Source organism: Lepus europaeus, chromosome 1, assembly GCF_033115175.1.
Source record: "Lepus europaeus isolate LE1 chromosome 1, mLepTim1.pri, whole genome shotgun sequence".
Lineage (NCBI taxonomy): Eukaryota > Metazoa > Chordata > Mammalia > Lagomorpha > Leporidae > Lepus > Lepus europaeus.
Window position 1 is genome coordinate 121,997,284 of NC_084827.1, and position 20,936 is coordinate 122,018,219.

The following is a 20,936-nucleotide window of genomic DNA, read 5'->3' on the forward strand; positions in this document are numbered from 1 at the left end:
AAGGCCTCTTAACAGGAAGCAGCCTTTATTATGCCAGCAATAAGACTCAGGTGGAATTTCTTATCCAAAATCCTGAGTCCCAAATAAAGAAGGGTTTTCTCTTATACATGGTTTTAGCCTCTTTGTCTCCCTCATGCGGTTACCCTGCATACATTTGATTGGATATTCTGATGTTACATGGGGGCCACAGGATTGATCAATGACCGTGCAGGATAAAGTAGTAACTGAAGATTTTTTTTAAAACACATACTGAGCTGTAAGCTGTCTGGCAAGGGTTAACACCATTGCTCTTTACTAACACGCAGAACCTGAAATGGTTACATAGAGGTTACATATAGTCCCGATAGCAGCTAGGGACTACAGTAGAAGCATTCATAGGCAAGCAGGTAACAACCACATTTCATTCCTAGGACAGATACGTTCCTTCTTCTTCTTCTTCTGACCTTGGGAAGGCCTCTACCACAACTTTAATCATGTCAGGTAGAAACAAGTTTAATCAAAAGACAGAGGCCTCCACCATGCTTGAGTTTAGAATAAATTTTCTCTTCTTTAACGTCCCTACAGGATCTAGTTTATTGATCATTTTTGCATCTTGTATCATGTCTTCCATTGGGATTAAATACAAAACACACTCAACAACCATTCTTTGAAGTGGGCACTATTCTAATCCCAGAGATTCAGAGATGCGCTACTTCTTCCTAGCCAGGGATTTACAATCTGGTGATTGGGGATTAAAAAAGGAAGTAAATTATCACTACACAGTGAGCTGGGTGGTGTCTCAGAGGTACCCGCGCACAGAGGGAAACCTATGACAAGTGTATACCTGCCCTGCTAAATTGTAGACTTCCTACGGACAAGGACCATGTACTCCCCTTGACACACGGCCAAGGGTTTCTCACCAAGTATGAGTTCAGAAAATATTGTTTAATTATGTGTTGTTTAATTGAGGTCAACCAAGCTGGTTTATAGTCTGGAAATCATCTTTACTAGAAAAGACATTAAGCAGGCATGTATAACCCAAAGGGGAGGAGACCAGAGAGGACGTCAGTCGTCAGCAATTTCAAGGATTCTCTCGTGGGCAACAGACTTGTTCTGTAACATTCCAGAGGGCAGAAACTTCAACCCATTCACCCTAGTTCTGACCTCCACAATTTTATAGAATACGTTTCTTCTTTGCATCATGCCTCAGCGTTGCTGAATCAGGGGAAAGCATAGGTAGGTGATGCTCATGGAACTAAAGTGAACATTGGGGCAAGTATGATTACAGCTTCTCCAGTTACCTTTGTCAGCTTGTGACATCCTAAGCCACCCATTTTGTACTCTTCACTGATCAATACCTCGGAAACGTAGAACCACTAGCTGCACCAACAGATGTGTTTGATTTCCTTAAATCTTAAGATAATAGACTTGAAACCCTTACTTAAACACCAGGATTTCATTTTTAGCACGCATTTCCAATCAGCTAATCTCAGTCACATCCTCCTGAATCCATGGGTTAACACATTTCATCAACTACCCACTACATGAAAGCAGAGCCCCTGAAGCCACCATCGAGCAGGTGTGTTAGAAGCCTGGCATCCTGACCGGGTCCCTTGCAATCCTTGTGCAAGAATTCTCATATGGAGGGGCACAAAAATTGCAAGAGAGACATGCTACCAGAGCAGAGAGAGATTTTTCTCATCATAAAAATAGACTCTGCTTCCTGTTGTCAGCTGGCATTTGTATCCAATTCTTCAGACTAAGAAGAGGCCCATTGGTCTCTGGAATACTGTATCCCAGAAAAGCAAGCCAATGGGGCCATTGTCAGCTGGGCACCAGATCAGCGCCGCCCAATGCTGCTACACAAAGCATCATGCTCTCCCACAAAGTGGCTCCCTGCACCCCAGGTCCCAGTAACTCTGAAGGAGCCAACAACAGCAACAACAAAACAGCACTGAGCTACCCCACCACTTCGAGCTCCACGTCCAAATATTTGTGGAAACATGTCTGCTTCCACAAGCTGCCAATCCCCCTGGAAAAATGCTTTCATGTGATTGCCTTGGTAATGAACCTCAGCAATGCAAGCTTCAGTCACTGTGAAGTTTCCAGACCTAAAATCGCTGGGTGATGATCACGCGGCTTGGATAAAGACTGAATTGAGATCACAGGACTCATCTCAGCTACCTGCACTTAGGATTTCATGGGATTCTGCTAACTCCCTCGGGCCCCCTCAGCAGCTGCTGCGGCTGCATTAAATTAGGCAGCTGGTGCTTCCACACCAAATCTTTGGATGCTGTTTATAATCTTTGTTAGTGGTAGGTCCTATCAATTAAGATAATATGCACGTGTGTGAGTGTGTGTGTGTGTGTGTGATAGGCTCTCATAAAAAGACACCTTGGGAAAAATCAAGTCCTTGGATCTCTGAGCTTTGGGAAAGTTGTAATAAGTAGTGAATCACAGTTATCTATTTTCTAGGACCCTTCAGATGGTGTTATAAACACAGAATCAGGCTTCAGGAGCTAGACGTTAAGTCAGAACTGAGACAAATGAATTCAGGAAGTTCTTCCACTCGTACCCAGTTCTACTTGCAGGTAACAATTAGAAGACACATTACAAATAAAAGAAGTGGGGCTGGCGCTGTGGCTCAGCGGGTTAAAGCCCTGGCCTGAAGCACCGGCATCCCATATGGGCACTGGTTTGAGTCCTGGCTGCTGCACTTCTGATCCAGCTCTCTGCTATGGCTTGGGAAAGCAGAGGAAGATGATTCAAGTCCTTGGGCCCCTGCACCCGTGTGGAAGACATGGAAGAAGCTCCTGGCTCCTGGCTTCAGATCGGCGCAGCTCCGACCATTGCGGACATCTGGGGAGTGAACCAGCGGACAGAGGGCCTCTCTGTCTCTACCTCTCTCTGTAGCTCTTTCAAGTAAACAAAATAAATCTTAAAAAATAAATAAATAAAAGAAGTGATTTTTCCCAACTATGTATCCACTCTCCATCCACAGAAGCAAACGACATACACACGACCCTTCCACCAATGCTTTCCCTGCTCCAGAGCTGGCCTGCCCCAAATTCTGATGGAAAAAAGCACAGCACACAAACAGCTACTTAGCAAGCATCCTGTCTACAGATTTTCAGAAGAGCTGAATTTTTTTGTACAGTGCTTCATCAGAAATTGATCTGGGAAAATTCTCGATTCCTCATTCCAGAACCGTAATGATAAAAGAGGAAATTTTCTTTTCATTCATATCATTCAGAGGCTGCTGTTCGTTTGTTGACCCTTAGAAGGAGATTTCACTGAATTCGACCATAGACACTGAATTCGACCATAGACACTGAATTCGACCATAGACACTCAGCCAACAGAGATCTCCTGAGGATCTGCCGCGTGCTGGGCACCGTGCTAAACGCTGGAGATGAAAGGGCGGACAAGGCAGAAGTGGGCTCTTCCTCAGACAAGGCAGTTCCGTCTCCGATCTTAGATCTCAAAGATGGCGTGATTGACAGTCCTGGGTTAAGTCTCCTGGAGACTCCCCCACCATCTCCCTAGAATCACGTGCAGCTATTTCCTTCTCTTAGGAGATGGTCAAAAACAAAGCTTTATCTATTCTTCCTTGGAACAAGCTGAGGTAGATAAAGTAAAAATATACTGCCATACGGAAGCAGATTTTAAACTTTAACACATCATGTGAGGAATAAACTTACCTTTAGAGTGATGCTCATGAAGCTGAAGAAGTGACTTTAAGGACTCGGCACTCTCAAATTCATGAGTATTCTGGAGGAAGTCTTCAGCTTGATCTATTTTAATAGCGAACTACAACAGAAACACGGGAGAAAAACATTTACAAATCAATGTGTCATTTTCTATTGATATATATATATATATGTAAATCGATCAATGGCCTACGGGACTGTGTGTGTGTGTGTGTGTATCATTTCACATGTGTATTGCTGTGGAGGGTATGTGTGACTGCATGTGTTTGCATCTGGTCAATTTACAAAGAGTTACACTTCTTTCCTTGTATTTCTTTCATTGCTAGATCATGTATGCTGCAATAAACCAATCGGTTTACTGTTCAAATGTCTGTGATTTGCTTTAACCAGGAGCTGGAATTGTGGTACAACAGGTTAAGCCACCAAGTATGATGCCAGCATCCCATGTGGGTACTGGCTTGTGTCCCAGTTGCTCCTGGCTTGTGTCCCAGTTGCTCCACTTCCGATATAGCTCCCTTCTAATGTGCTTAGGAAAGCAGCAGAAGCTGCTTGAGCCCCTGACACCCCCGTGGAAGACCTGCATGGAGTTCCCTGCTCCTGGCTTCAGCCTAGCCCAGCTCTGGCCATTGTGGCCGTTAGGAAAATGAATCAGTAGATGGAAGATATCTGTCTCTTTCTCAGGCTTTCCCCTTCTCTCTCTGTAACTCCAATTTTCAAATAAACAATAAATAAATCTTTTTAAAAAATTAATGTTTCAACCAGAATTATCATGCCCTAAAACGAATGTCATCACTTTCAGTGGTTCCAAAACAGTTTCTGAAAGAATAAACAGCAAGTTTACACTAACAGAAACCAAGTGGTTGGCTAATCACCAATCTGCAAGTTGGACTCTGGAACTCAGAAGGTGGAAAGAGTCTTTTTCCCACATAATTACACTTACAAAGGAAAAGTGAAAGTTTCAGAATACACGAAGCAAACATTATATATATTTATAGAGCAAGTGGTTTGAAAAGATACACACCAAATGGATACCTTTATGAGAAGAAACAGAATTAGAGATGTCTGAGCAGAGATGAACTTTCAGCTTTTGAAGATGCAATGTGCATTATTTATATAATTTATATTATAAATATTTACATAAATGAGACTAGATACAGAATGAAAAAACTCTCATCTGGTTCAATGAAAATGCCAAACAAAATGATACCCCAAGGGGTGAGAAATAGGATTGGTTTCTCTTTTTTCTCCATGAAGAAAGTATGAAAGGGAGAAATATGCTTGAAGTGATATTAAAATCCCCAGGGAGATCATCTCAGATACAAGTTTTGGAAATGAAAAAGTATAGTTGGTTATCCTTAGTAGTAGACAAATAACTGGTTTGTTTTACCTCTACGATTCGACGGTAATTGTTATAGTTTTAAGCAGCATTTTAATCAATATGTTCACCACGGGATTAGTTCAATCAGTGAGAAAGACATAGAAGCCTACCACAGTGCTTGTCCACATTTTCAAGGTTTCTTTCAACTATTATCTTTGAAATTGGTGTTTTGTTTAATATCTTAATTAACTATTTGAATAACGAGATATACTGTATTTTGATTATTAGGACAGCTGAATACCATTCAGTTATAAATGGTATGGAATGATGGGAGAGGAAGTGCTGAGCATGTCCTCTTTTGAAATGCAAAGAAGGCTTCTGCCATGCTGTTGGGACAGCCTTTCTAACTTGGGGCTGGGTTCCTCAATTGCGGGAGCGGTTGAGTGGAGAACGGCCTACCCAGTGGTTAAGTCTGTGAGCCTGAAATCATCCTGTAATCACTGTCAAGCATGAAACAGTAAGACATTTTGTACTTCTAAAGAACTCCCGCATGCACACAGTTCAGTGAGGGGATTACATCCACACATCATTAACACGTCTTACTCTTTCAGCGTCTAACAACTGATTTGAAGGATATTCTTTGAAGAGGATCTTCAAAGAGACAAAAAGAATAAAGAAAAAGGAAAACAACCCACCACTAGCAGATGACTTGTTTTTTTTCCCTGCAGAACTGTATAAAAAGTTTCGGAGCCATCATGTAACTTATATCTATATTTCACATTTGTATTTAAACTTTTAAAAAATCAACAAGCACATAATTCTATACTCAGGAAAGCTTTCCTAATGCTGTTAGCTTTTATCCTATGGAGATTTTCTCGTCCCTGTCTGAAAGTTTACATCTTTATTGTTTCTGCACCTTACACAAAGTATTAACAAGGAACACTTTTCAAAGCTGTTATTAATTTCGTCCTCTTCTTTTTTACCACTAATGAAAAACTGCTTTGGCTTACAAAAGTGGTGGAAGATTATATAGGCGTTTGCCTGCAGCTTAGTATGGAGTGGCCCAAGACTGGAGCAGAACACCAGGAGCAATGTGTCTTCCCACTAGATCCAATAAAAGCTCATTCCAGTGTAAGAGTAGGAGCCCTACGCAGCACTGTGCTTTGGCTCAGTGTTTCCCTCCGTTTCTGGAAGCAATTTATTCACCACAGAGCAGAGTTAGCATTCACACTGAAAGATGGTGAGAAACAAATGGTGAGCTTACTGGTAGGAAAAAGTTAATTCTCTGGGCTCAAAGGGGCTGTTTCAGGCGTAGTTAACACCCATGCCCCACTGACTGAGATGGAATGAATCCAAATGTGCCTATGATTTGGTCTCTGTAAGTGTATTTCAGCTGGTTTTTCCTTTTCAGGAAAGATTATGTATGAGACTTTTCCCCAAGACGGTCTGTAAAATGAATTATGAGTTTGGCTGCAGGGTTCCAATTGTCTAAAGCAAGCCGATTACAATAAGGCTTCTGCTCCTGTTTGCTTTTAAGTGAGTTCATAATGCATGAGATTGTCTACCCCCATCTTTATGTTCTATAACTAATCGTCTTTCCTTCATTATTTTGGATTTAGGTCTTGAATTTTGGGTTTAAAAATGTCATATTTTTCAAAGCTTGTGCTTTATCATAATTAAGCAGTGCTTTCATATCAAAATGAACATGCTGCCACCTGACAGAGAAGCTGCCAGTGAAATTTCCAGGAACTGTCTTACACAAAATAGAACAGCTCTTCTCATGCTGCTCTTGGAGTCTCACATGGTGAAACTGCGAAATTAAAAAAAAAAGGTAATAATAGCAGACTTAAAGAAAACTTATATAGAGAAATCACCTTTTAGGTCCAGGAATATTTCCTTCTTTTGTAGTTTAGTGAGTTCAAACTATGGAAAATCAGCCACATACCTTAGCAAAGTACTCCATAAAATTCTAGTTTGTAAGTCAAACACTCTACAGAATATTCTTTATGTTTTAAAAGAAGCAAAAAAGAAATCGTATCCTCCAACTTTTAGCCAGTGGGAACATTCTAAACAAGTATTTATAGGGGCTGGCGCTGTGGTGCAGCAGGTAAAGCCGCTGCCTGCAGTACTGGCATCCCACATGGGCACCGGTTCAAGTCCCGGCTCCTCCACTTCCAATCCAGATCTCTACTGGTCTGGGAAAGCAGCAGAAAATGGCCCAGGCCCTTGAGCCCCTGCGCCCGTGTGGGAGAACCAGAAGAAGCCTCTGGCTCCTGGCTTCAGATGGGTGCATCTTTGGCTGTTGGGCCAGTTGGGGAGTGAACCAGCAGATGGAAGACCTCTCTCTCTCTCTCTCTGCCTCTCCTCTCTCTGTGTAACTCTGCCTTTCAAATAAAAAAATAAATATTTGAAAAAACAAGTATTTACAAACAATCCTATAATTAAGGTAATTGATTTAATAACTGCATTATGATCTTCTAAAGAGAAAAAAATCATAATTATTTATGTTCTACAGTTCCTACTTTTACTTGCCATTTTAGCTAATTTTTATTAATTATATTTGATTTTTATTCTGTGACCTACATTTAAACATATTAACAATTTTATTTTTTAACAATCAAAAATCGGGCTGGCGCCACGGCTCACTAGGCTAATCCTCCGCCTGTGGTGCTGGCACACCGGGTTCTAGTCCCAGTCGGGGCACCGGATTCTGTCCCAGTTGCCCCTCTTCCAGTCCAGCTCTCTGCTGTGGCCCGGGAGGGCAGTGGAAGATGGCCCAGGTCCTTGGGCCCTGCATCCGCATGGGAGACCAGGAGAAGCTCCTGGCTCCTGGCTTCAGATCAGTGCAGTGCACCAGCCACAGTGGCCATTGGAGGGTGAACCAACGGAAAAAGGAAGACCTTTCTCTCTGTCTCTGTCTCTCACTGTCCACTCTGCCTGTCAAAAAAAAAAAAAAATCAAAAAACTGAAGTGTATGTTTTGGTTATGGGGCCTTTTTCTGAACTTGCTGGACTTGTCTATTTGGTAGAAGAAAACATTGTCAGGAGCGCTATTCACTTGCCGTGTTGTGAGAAAGGAAGACTTTTTAAAAACACAAACCTCCAAGGCGTTTTCAAAAAATTCAGAGGTCAGCATAAGGAGGTCCCGTCTTCTTTCAAGCATGGAGACCAGGCCTGCCCACGCTTCGCCCAGGGTCTGGGCCATGGCGTCGTAGACCTGACTCTGATCCTTGTTCTCTTCAGCTGTCTTGTCTGCTTCCTGCAAGAGTTCCCAGACCCGATCTTCCAAAGCCTAAGTTCAGGAGGGAAAAAAAAAAGACAAAAGAGTATTACTGAACGTAAGAACCCAGGATCCCATTTTATTTTTTAAAAGATTATTTATTTATTTATTTGAAAGGCAGTGTGAGAGAGAGACAGAGAACTCCCACCCAATGATGCACAACCCGAATGACCAAAACAGCCAGGAGCCAGAAGCTCTATCTGGATCTCCCACGTGGGTGGCAGACACCCAAGTACTTCGGCCACCATCCATCCACTGCCTTCCCAGGCACATTAGCAGGAAGCTTGATCAGCAGTGAAGGAGCTTGGACTCAAAGTAGTGCTCCAATATGGGATGCGAACAGCCCAAGTGGATGCTTAACCCACTGCGGCACAAAACTTGCTCCATCGAGGTCCCATTTTTAAACACTTGGATATTTGAAAATGTGTAAGGCCTACCAAGGTCTGGGAGAGAACTATAAACACGAACTTCCGGGCAGACGGAGGGAGCCATGCGTATCGTGGCGAACTAGGGAGTAAACCAAGCTAAAAGTATTCACATCTGAACATGATTCAGACACTGGACGGGTTTATCAAAGATTATCTCTACATTCCAGGGGTAAAGAATGGTGTGTTGATCACACATCATAAGAAATAAGAAAACTAACTGGAACACATCCAGAAGAGTGATTTAGGAAAAAAAGTGGAAAGAAATGAACCCAGTAAAGTTTACTTTTTTTTCTAAGTAATTGTCATTAACTGTTAGGGTGCCTGTGAAACTTAATATAAATATTAAGAATCCTTATACAGACAATATTCATAATATAGAAATTTGAACACTTATAACCAATATTACATATCATTTGGAAATAATAAACAGGAGGCAACATTGTAGTACAGTGGGTAAAGCCACCCTCTGCAATGCCAGCATCCCATGTAGGCCCCACTTCTGAACTAGCTCCCTGCCAATGTCCTGAGAAAGCAGAAGACGGCCCGAGTGTTTGGGCCCCTGCACCCACACGGGAGACATGGATGAAGCTCAGGGCTCCTGGCTTTAGTCTGGCCTAACCCCAGCTGTTGCAGCCATTTGGGAAGTGAACCAGCAGATGGAAGATCTTTCTCCCTCTCTTTGTAACTCTGACTTTCAAATAAATAACCAGAAAGACTCAAATTGGGTTCTTGGCTCCTGGCTTCAGCTTGGTTTAGTTCTGGCTGTTCCATTTGGGAATTAAGCAGTAGATAGAAGAGATCTCTCAGTGCCTGTCTATCTGTCTCTCTGGTTTTCAAATAAATAAAAATAAAACACATCAACTAAGAGAGGACAATTTGAGGGTGTCCTTTTTAAAAATAAGTTAGGAATAAATAACAAAAAGAATGGATAATACAATAAATCAATTAGAAAGTTTAAAAAACACTTTAAAGAATAATTCTAAGATCGAATATAGAATAAAACAAGAGACTGCTGAGAAAAAAATGAAGTTATTACATTTAAAAATTTAAGGTATGCTCATATACATAAATTTTTTAAAACAAAATTTTTAAACAAATAAAAACTTTTTATTTTTAAAAATTTATTAGTTTGAAAGTCAGGGTTAGGCCAGCTCTTTGCTATAGCCCAGGAAGGCAGTGGAGGATGGCCCAAGTCCTTGGGCCCTGCACCCACATGGGAGACCAGGAGAAGCACCTGGCTCCTGGCTTCGGATCAGCGCGATGCGCTGGCTGCAGCGTGCTGGCCGTGGCGGCCATTAGAGGGTGAACCAACGGCCAAAGGAAGACCTTTCTCTCTGTCTCTCTCTCTCTCACTATCCACTCTGCCTGTCAAAAAAAAAAAAAAAAAAAGTCAGGGTTAAAGAGAGAGAGGCGAGGCAGAGAGATCTTCCTTCTGCTGGTTCACTCCCCAAATGGGCACCATGGCCAGCGGTCAGGAGCTTCATCCAGATCTCCCACAACTTGGATGCAAGACTTGGTTCATCTGCTGCTGCTTTTCCATTCACAGCAGCAGGGATTTGGACTCAAAGCAGAGCAGCCAGGCTTGGAACTAGTGCCCATATGGGATGCCAGCACTGCAGACGGCAACTTAACCCACTTAGCCACAGCGCCAGCCCCACAAACATGTTTTGTTTTAAGATTACTTGGAAGGCAGAGTTACAGAGAGGAAGAGGAAGAGAGAAAGACAGAAGTCTTCATTCTGTTGGTTCACTCCCCAAATGGCCACAATGGTTAGAGTTGGGCTGATCTGAAGCCAGGAGCTTCTTCCAGGTCTCCCAATTAGGTGCAGGGGCCCAAGGACTTGGGCCTGTTTCACTGCTTTCCCAGACCATAGCAGAGAGCTGGATCAGACGTGGAATGGCCGGGATGTGAACTGGCACCTGTATGGGATGCTGGCACTGCAGGTGGCAGCTTTACCCATTAAGCCACAGTGCCAGCCCCTTTTAATTGCATTTTAGACAAAAATTTTTAAAACAGACTTATCTTTTAATTTTATTTTCCACAAACTTTTTGAAGTACCCTCCTACAAAGCAAAATGCATACCATTAGATAATTTTGTATTAAAAAAAGAAAAAAAGAGGCCGGCGCCGCAGCTCACTAGGCTAATCCTCCACCTGCGGTGCTGGCACACCGGGTTCTAGTCCCGGTTGGGGAGTCGGATTCTGTCTCGGTTGCTCCTCTTCCAGTCCAGCTCTCTGCTATGGTCCGTGAAGGCAGTGGAGGATGGCCCAAGTGCTTGGGCCCTGCACCTGCATGGGAGGCCAGGAGGAAGCACCTGGCTCCTGGCTTCGGATCGGCACAGTGCACTGGCCGTAGTGGCCATTTTGGGGGTGAACCAAGGGAAGGAAGACCTTTCTCTCTGTCTAACCGTGCCTGTCAAAAAAAAATAATTAAATATTCAAGTTTATGGGAAAATTATAAAACAAAAATTGAGGGTATGAATTTATTAAATACAAAAACAGAATTTGAGGATAATCTCAGAAATGATTGTTTACATTGACTCATTGAAAGCTGATAAAATATGAAAACATCTGACAGATGCTAATGAAAATGACAGAGTAGATAGTCCTAAGGGCCCATCCTTCAACAGTAACATAAAAAAAAAAAAAAAAAAAACCTGTCAACTTTGTCAGAACTCTGGAGGGTAACCAAAGGTTTACAGCAACCAAGAGAACACTGAGCATGAAAAAGGCAACAGGAAAGCTTTGAGTTTTCCTTCCTTGCCCTTGCCTGCCTCTGCCTGGCTTCAGCAGGGACTGTTAGATTAAATAAGAAAAATAAGACCCAACCATACATTGTCCACAGGACTTTCAATACAAGGGCAGAGATAGACTGAAAGTCGACAGACAGGGACAGATGGTGAGGGGCTGAAACGTCAGTTCGCTTGATATCATCACATGTATCACCTCAATATATATACCTTAAATATAGACAAATTTTATTTGTCAATCACACCTCAGTGAAACTTAGGGGGAATAGTTAATGAATGAAGATATATACCATGCTAAAACTAATCCAAATAGAGTAGCTATATTAACTCCAGACAGAGCTAATTTCAGAGCAAGGAATATTATTTCCCATTACCTAATGATAAAAGACCAATTTTCATGGAGACACAATAATCCTAAATGTATATGAGCTTAATGACAGGGTCAAAACATGTGACGCAAAAACTTAAATAACTACAAGGAGAAATAGACAAATTTACTTTAGTAGTTGTAGACTCACACTGCTCTAGCAATTTTCAACATATCCAGACACAAAATTATTAAAAATAAATGATTAACACCAATTAACTGGGCCTAATTGATGCTAATACTAATAATAAAAGAATACACAAAGAGAAGAAAAATATAAGGATTTTAAAATTCTAAGATAATTCATTCACGTGACAAATAGTGTAGTACAAACTGAAAGTAGGTGCCAGCGCTGTTGGCATAGCGGGTAAAGCCACCGCCTGCAGTGCCAGCATCCCATATGGGCACCGGTTCGAGTCCTGGCTGCTCCACTTCTTATCCAGCTCTCTGCTATGGCCTTGGGATAGCAGTAGAAGATGGCCCAAGTCCTTAGGCCCCTGCACCCATGTGGGAAACCCAGAAGAAGCTCCTGGCTCCAGATTGGCATAGCTCTAGCCATTGTGGCCAATTGGGGAGTAAACCAGTGGATGGAAGACCTCTCTCTCTCTTTCTGTCTCTCCTTCTCTCTGTGTGTAACTCTTTCAAGTAAAATAAATAAATCTTTTTTAAAAAACTGAAACTAAAAGAATTTGATAATTCTATGGCACAGATGCAGGAGAGAACAAGGAATGATGGGAAATGAATCCATTCTTTGGAAAACAGGTAAACAAACTTCTAGTGACATTTTTGATATTTGATACAGAGGCAGTAAGATAAATCTGAAAATTGACTATATCTGTATTGTCTTTGGGAGACTTTCTACACAGAGCCCTCTAAACCTTGTTAAACACATGTAAAATTGTTCTTCTAATACCATCCTTTCCCTACTGAGGTGACACTTTATAAATGAATGATGTAGAATTTTTAGGGACAAACAGCTTGAAGAACTACAATTCTCACTTCCAACACTTCCTTGGGACTCTCTTATGACCTTCAATATGAACTATAAAATCTTCTATTCATTTCAAACTCAAGGCCAGAACATTCTTGCAGAAGCTTCTGGGTTTAATTCGGTGCACTTGGGATTTTCTCCAAGACAGCAAGTAGACGTTCTGCTTTGAGGATCTGTAGAAAAATTTCTGCTGCAAATACTTTCAGAATTTTAGATCACTCTTGGGGTTCTGAGATCAGGGGCCAGGTACAGCCCAACACTGCTAGGGTCTTACAAAAACCATCTGAAATATTGGACAAGACAGAGATTCAAGGAGAAAATAACTAGGGAAGATTTACAGATCAGGGGTATTTCTCAGCCAATCCAGAATCTCAGAACAACGACCACTTAACGTGTGCTTCCAGTGAAATTCTGGAAGCAGAGCATGATCTGAACACAAACTGGACTCTGCCCCCCAGGCGTGGGAGGTGTCACACTTGGATCTCTGTGATAATTCTTCTCCAAGGCTGGCAGAGATGGGAGGAAGGTCATTTGGTTCTTGTAGTGGTAGTTAGTATTTGCCCTGTACCACTTCATCCTATTCACCAGTCTTTCCCTTTTGAACCTCGTTCTCACTCATATGCTGTGGGCATTCAAGAAATACTGTTTCATTTTAATGCCCATTGCTGAGACGTTTTATGGAGACACCCTCGTTCTTCTCCCTTCACCTGGAAGATCAAGGTGTATCCGTTAGGCAGCCTGAAGCACAGATGTAAGTCATGTACTAATGGACAGGGCTGGAGGGCAAAACACCTTCTGCACACTAGTGATAATCTCAAGTCTCTGAGGGAAACCCAGGAGACCCAAGTCCTCTCTTATTCTTGTTTAACACTCTAGCACTTGTCATGGGTTTCCAAATATGTTGAAGCATTTTTGATTGTCGCGATGTGGTTGTGGGGGTGAGAAGTGGATGATGAAGGAGTGTCCCACCAAATGGCACCCCTCCTGAGGACCGCTGACTGCCTGGCACACAGTAGAGGCTCAATCAGTGGTTAAAACCCTTTCACTGTATTTCACAAGCGGTGAGAGTGAGAGGAGACTCTACAGGTCAAGTGTTCCCATCTTGCGTTAACCTGAGAAAGTCTCTGACGAAACTGGAGCAACGGAACCCTCCACCACTATCAGAATAACTTCATTAGGCTGACCAAAATCTGCCCCCTCATTTCCCAGACTGCCACGACCTCCCAGGTTTCCAACTGTGCAACACCCCTGAGAACACCCCCACAAGTCCTCTAGTTCTCTCACTTCTTATTTAGACCTTAAGAGTTCAGAAATGTCATAGGAATGGCACCTCATAAAAATTAAAAACAAGCAAACTTGGGGATACAGTTTTGGCCACTTGCAGGAACCCGGTGCTACTCCTCCACGCCATCACCTCTCTGCCACCAACAGCTCTATGTAGATTTCTATCTATGCTATATGGAGAGAAACAGCTCTTCCTAATGGAAGACCACCATAAGCCATGAGTTAAGACAAGTTAGTGTATGAAAACACAAAGTGGGGGAGCTCATTTTGTCATGTCTTACTTATCAACTTAGTAATAATACTCTTATTATAAATAAGAATAGTCGTGTAGTGAATTATGAGTGAAAAATTTACGTGTTATCCTGAGTGTACTTATCACATCTTCAATCAACAGAAACATCAAGAAAGTATCCCACTTGAATGGAAGGAGGAGTACTCTATTTTCCATTAAAGCTGAAACCAAAGTGTCACTTGTTCAAATACAACAGTTCTCTCAATGACTCTTGGGGTTCAGAGATAACACCTAATGGAAGCTGAAGTTATTCATAAATGTATTCACGCACCCATCTCACTCATTCAGTGAAAATTTCCAAGCACCTCTTCATCAAGTAGTACAGATCTTAGTCATAGATTATTTTTTCCTTTCTTCTTTGCTTCAGCCTTTTTGGAAAGACAGAGAAACTAAGGGAGACACAGAGATACATAGAGAGACAGATTGATGCGGAGAGATCTCTAAGCCACTGTTTCACTCCCCAGATGCCCACAAAAGCCAGGGTTGGGTCGGACTGAGGTCTGGAGCCTGGAAAACAATCTGGGCCTCCCACATGGCTGGCAGAGACTCAGATTCCAAGCATCTGGAATTGGGAGCAGAGCCTGGACTCGAACCCAGGCATTACAATAGGAGATCTGGGTGTCCCCAAGTGGTGTGGGTTTTTTTTTTTTTTTTCATTTTATTTATTTATTTGAAAGGTAGAGTTTGAGGAGGGAGGTGGGAGACAGAGAGAGAGGCCTTCCATCCACTGGTTCACTCCCCAAATGGCCACAATGGCCGGAGCTGTGCTGATCTGAAGCCAGGAGCCAGGAGCTTCCTCTGGGTCTCCCACATGGGTGCAGGGGCCCAAACACTTGAGCCAACTTCTCCTGCTTTCCCAGGCTGTAGACAGACAGCTGGATCAGAAGTGGAGCAGCCAGGACACAAGCCAGCACCCATGTGGGATGGTGATGCTGCAGGTGAGGGCTTAGCCTACTAGGCCACAGTGCCATCCTCCCAAGTGGTGTTTTAATGGATACAATAAACACCTTCTCTTGGCTTTTTCTTAATACCCATACACATATCAGCTCCCTCCTGATTGATTTGTTCCTTCATCCTACAGAAATATTCTTATATATGTCCACACAGATTCCCAGCTGTCAGTGCCAATAACCTTCCCTGCCTCCCTCAGTCCTTTTCTTTCCTCTCTCTGTCAATCTTTCAAATGAATAAATCAATCTTTTTCCAAAAAAAAAAAAAAAAAAAAAAAAAAGATGGTAATAGCTTCAGGTGGGAAAAATGACAGGGTTGAAACAAAAAGATCAGAAGAGAAGGTACAAGGAGACAGAGCGATGTGCTGGATAGCAAAGCAACTACAAATCAGAAAATTCCAGGAAGCAAAGGCAGAAACGGTGCAATAACAAAGCCAGCAAGCCAGAGATCATTCTAGAGTTTGAGGGAAGAAGCCTGAAGCTGGAAAGGACAGTGTAAAAGATGGGATGAAGCTCCAGAAAGCTTGTGCAAATACTGAGAAGGATACAGCTCCCAGAGTGCCTGGTATTCTTGTGAAATCACAGTAACGTGAACTATATCCTGCCAGGACATATAAGAGAACTATTATTAAACAATTAGATAATTTGATCGATGCATTGAGCCAATCTGGAGAGTGGGATAAGGATCTTTTTTGGCTTTGTGCTTGTTTCTGGATGGACTTGCCCTGATATTTTCATCTATTTTAATGTCTATTAATAGTTCAAACTTTTTTTTCTTCTCAGCAGATAGAGTTTGCTAAGATATATGTTGCACTAATGTTCTGTGTTTGATGTACAAAGTTGATATATTCAGGCCAACAGAAAATCACGCACATCGAGTTGTTTCCCCAGTGGTAGAGATGAATTTGCCTTGAGTGCCCACATTACAAAGTAGTAACAGTAAGTCTCCACTTTGATGCAGGGTACACAATGGAATCAGCAATGAAGAACCAGACTCTGGGGATCACATTCCTGATACGCTACTACAGTAGCTCTGCATATTACTTTTTCACACTAAGTCACAGCCTATTGTCTTATAAAGAGGACAGGACACTGCATGCTAATCCAAGGCCTGAGATCAGCCATGTACGTGATTTATCTATGGATAACCATAAAAAGATAATTATCACAATGAAAATATACAGTACAGTAAAGAATCTTTGTTTCAAATTCCCCTGAGTAAAAGCCAACTTCTTGATTTGATTTCATTGGAATATCTTGAGCTATCACTCAATAATAATTATTTTGAACATTATGGGCACTGGAGTTGGAAGTTCAATGGTATCAGCTTCTGATTACTTTATAGGATCTTGGTAGATGGCAAACAACCCCCTCGAGAAGAAAACACTGGAATTTTCCTATGAGAATTTGCCAAGCGTGAATCAATTACCACTCTGTGAGATACAGTAAGGGGATACCTGCAACAATGCCGGACATTAACTAGATGACTTCTAAGGCCCATTCTAACTCCATGTTTCGACTATAAAATAATCCATGGATTTACTAAACATTCACTGAGGGCTTGCCATTTACAAGGAGGAGCTAAGATATAAACTTTTTATGCAAAATACTTCATTTTCTCTAATGAGTATTTGGTATGAGTATTTAAAATGAGAAGTGGGGTTAGTGAGAGGCTTATAATATTTAAGAACTTACTATAATACAAGAATAAAATGATTGTTTCCACTGTTAAAGAAATGCAATTCTTCCTCACTTGAGAGGGCATAATTCATTTTTGCCATTGAAGAATGATTTTTCTCCCTTTCTTAGACATAGAAATGCTGATGGGAAACATAAGCCACTAGGATGGACTTGTAGGCCTTTTTTCTTTTCTTCTTTATTGCCAATACAATAACCCTGTTCCCTCTGTCAGCAGAGTCCCTCTTTTACATGAGAAGCCCATGGCCATTTGATTTGGGGAAGAGCCAACAGCCCCTCACTTATTGATAGGGAAAGGAGATAACGGGGCTAGTCCATCAGATCTGTCCAATCTATTGTAGATGAGTTGACGGCTCAATGATGAAAATGTGACAGATTCCAGGATGGACAATGATCCAGTGACCAAAGCTTGGAAAACAAGATTCCATCAGGTTCTTTTTTGTTGAGGCCACCTGGAAAGATTCCATTAACCAGAGCTACTAAGTTGGTGAGTTGAGAGCCAGGTTTAGGTGACTGGCAGTAAACCTACTGCCACATGTCAGGAATTTGCCCAGGAATGGACTGACGGAGCCTTGACAGCACTGCTAGCCTTCCTTCCCGGATCAGGCTCACCTGTACCCATTCCTCCTACTCACACAAATAAACACATTCAGAATGTAATCCACATTTTCTCCCGGCTTCCCCCAAATGGAATTAATACATATGTGAGACAAATTAAAATCAACTCTGCTAATGACTTGATGGTTAACAAAAGAACTCCCCCCTGAGAAACATCACTATTTAGCTGCGTTAATAGACTTGCCACACTGGAATACGGGTTTTGAAAAGTGGACTGTCCACCCTAAAGATCAGTCCTGTTTCCCCAACGTGCCCTATATGTCTAAGTAAGATGTTCATTTTAAGCAGTTGAGAGTCTGAAGTAAATTTTTTAAAAAATTATTTAATGTCTAGCAATGTCTTGGTTTTGACATGTACTAATGAAATGTCAACGAATGATTATTTATTCAGTAATACTTCTTTTGCCAAGCAAGAAGATATAATGTTTCAAATCATTTATTTCTGAACATTTTAAAAATGGGATAACTGTCAAGTTTAGCCTCAAATGATTTTTCCTATCTCCATTATTTAATATATGTCTGGATTAACTACCGTTATTACCTTCACATGTCATCACTTAGATTACCTGTCACAATCGCACGGTAATGACTGATTCAGAAAGAGGACCAGGGAATCGCCCACAAAGTCTCAGAGTGATGGTGATGTCATCTTCTATGTTCTATTATCTTCTCTAGAGCAGATATTCTATCAAAATGGCTGAGGCCCGTTCAAAAGAGTAAAAGTAACAGAATTGCTAAAAAGTAAACAAACAGCTGGGTTGTAGGCTATCTGGGATGTTTATGTTAATGGATCGGTATTGCTGGTACACTTTGGCCAAACCAACACAATCACACTGCTAGCATGTTTGCTAACATCTGGGCTAAGCAATGTCGCTGCATTTGTCAAGCATTTGTGGAGCTGTAGGCCTTATTTTTTGATACTTTCCAAGGACACAAAAAGACATGGCAAGAAAATCTGACACGGGTGCCTGAGTAACAAGGCTGACGGGACCAGCGCCCAAGGCATTCGGCAGGGCGCTCTTAGGCACTGATCGCTCCCCAGTCCTTTGGGAAGACCTCGGCAGTTCAATCCTTCCTGCCACGCCACAGGGTAGCCCCGAACCACAGGGAGCGAAATGGCTGTACCAGCGCCACCTATGGGAGATTTTGGAAAACTCTCCAGTCCCTAATCTCTCCTGAGGATTCTGACTCAATAGATTTGCAGGGAAAATAAAAAAACAAAAAACCCGGGGCTCTATTTCTCTTAAAAGTCTTTACTTCATGTTGATGTACAACCATGTTTTAGAATCATGTCGATGGAGAGAAAACAGGGTACTGCTGCATAAGTTAAATATTAGGACATGTAAAAGCCCATGATCTCCCAAAATATCACTTCACACAGGCTTACCAGAGAACATGAACAATCTCCCCTTTGCAGTTGTCCTTTGAACTCTTGGCATTTTTCTGTGTAAAATTCTGATAATAGAGGACAAATCAGGTTACTCCCCTCACGCTGTCAGAGATTCTTGGTCAGCCCCCAGATAAAGAGAAGCCTTCTGTGGCCCACCTGCCTACAGCCTGGCCACTGCCTACTCATCGATCCTGTCTTCTTCACAACCCTTTTCCCAATCTCCTTCTCCCTAGCCTAAAGTCAACCCATGCCAATTACTTGGTGCTCTCCTGATGCTCCACATGGGGCAGGTCCTGGGGCCTTCCTCTGTGCCCTGTGCTTGTTCAAACTGCCTTCCCACCTCCTAGACGCCGGCAAGCACTCCCTTATGAAGACGGCCCCGATTTCCTCCTACACCCTTCTTTTCCCCAGAATCACACTTTCTGTGGGTTTCTAGTGAATCCCTTACACACTTACTGGACTTCCTTGTGTAAGTGTCCATCCCTGAAGCCCAAAACTTAAATAGTTCTTCCCACCCCACCCACATAAAAAACCAAAACTACATAAAAAAATGTACACACATCTGGAGGGAGGATGGGAAAGAAAAACATGGAACATTAACAGATAGTAATGTGGGTAGAGAATTTCTGTAGGTTTGAAAATTTTCAAAATATAAAATTGCAACCAATGGCCCAGCTTAAGCTTCTAGAGTGACAGCAGTCATGTCGTACTTGTTTCCTTGCACCGAATGCACCCATTGACACACAGTATGGTTTCATTCACTGTTGAATGAGTAGGAGGAATGACACATTACTATCTTGACAGCTTTTAATGAATGAGCAAGAATGAGCTCATTTCGTATTCCACTGGTTAACTTCTAGGAAGCAGAAAACAGGCTGAGTTCAGCTGAGATTTGGAAGGAAAGCACTGGCATTGTGGTAGTGGTCAGGTCTAGGTTAGCTGCTGAGAGTCCATGTTGCCAAAGGGGATAAGGAGCTACATACGGTGAAGCTTGGGTGAATTTGCACCCATGTAAATGACAGGTATAAAATATATTTCCTATACTGTGCCCTAGGCTTCAAGGATTTTTTTTTTAATTTTAGTGGGAATAAGGGGAGATCTGTACACAAATGTCAGTCTATTCATCTGAAGTCTCAATTTTCACTTAGCCTGAATAATGATAAATTTTAACTTATTAATGATAAATTATAACTTAGAAATGATATATTATAACATTAGACTTTCTGAGTTTTATCAGTTACTTTGGACTTTTTAATAATTGTTTAGGACAAAAGAAAGTGCAAACAACTGACCTATTAGTCCAAATTTCCCCACTCATCTTACTTTTCTGGTTTGTACTGAAGTTGATTTTTGCAAAACAAATCTTAACAGTAGTTGTATCGCTTTGTGCCAAGGGGCCATGTCGCTCCATGGTAAACTGGAGAAACTGGCAGATGAGCTTCCCCCCTCACACCTGAATGGAGGAGGAGATGTTTGCATGGGTGTGACTGAGTGGGCGGCAGCATCTGCCCCTGACTGCTGGGGGTTGAGCACCCTGGGTCCCACTTCTCCAGTCGTCTCTGTGTTCTTCCTTAGACCCTCACTCCCTGTCACCTGCTGCGGAGGGTTATAGGATAATAATGCCTCCTCTTCTCTGGCAGGCTACACAAAATACCATAAAGAAATATTAGACACCATCTGCGGTACAAAAACACTCTTCCGACCTGTTTTCAAAATCTAAAAAAATCGATTTTTGTCCTTACTTTGAAGGAAAAAAAAGACATTTCCAGACATAAAAAAAAAATCCATTCCCAAGTTGAAGGGGCCTCAGGGCAGTCACCAAATAAAACACTTAGATTAATTGACAGTGGCAGTAATAACGTTTTTTAGAGTCAGTTGTTTAAC

At 42.0% G+C, this 20,936-nt stretch overlaps 1 protein-coding gene across 1 annotated transcript in view; it reads right to left on the reverse strand.

The window, feature by feature from the left end:
* Window positions 1-20,936, reverse strand: part of CCDC141 (coiled-coil domain containing 141) — a 202,317-nt gene that overhangs the window by 155,105 nt on the left and 26,276 nt on the right. The window contains exons 3-4 of the mRNA XM_062188558.1: window positions 8,107-8,298; window positions 3,681-3,789 (exon numbers count right to left, since the gene is read on the reverse strand). Of these exons, the coding sequence (XP_062044542.1) occupies window positions 3,681-3,789; window positions 8,107-8,298 (301 nt within the window). The remainder of the gene's footprint in view (window positions 1-3,680; window positions 3,790-8,106; window positions 8,299-20,936) is intronic.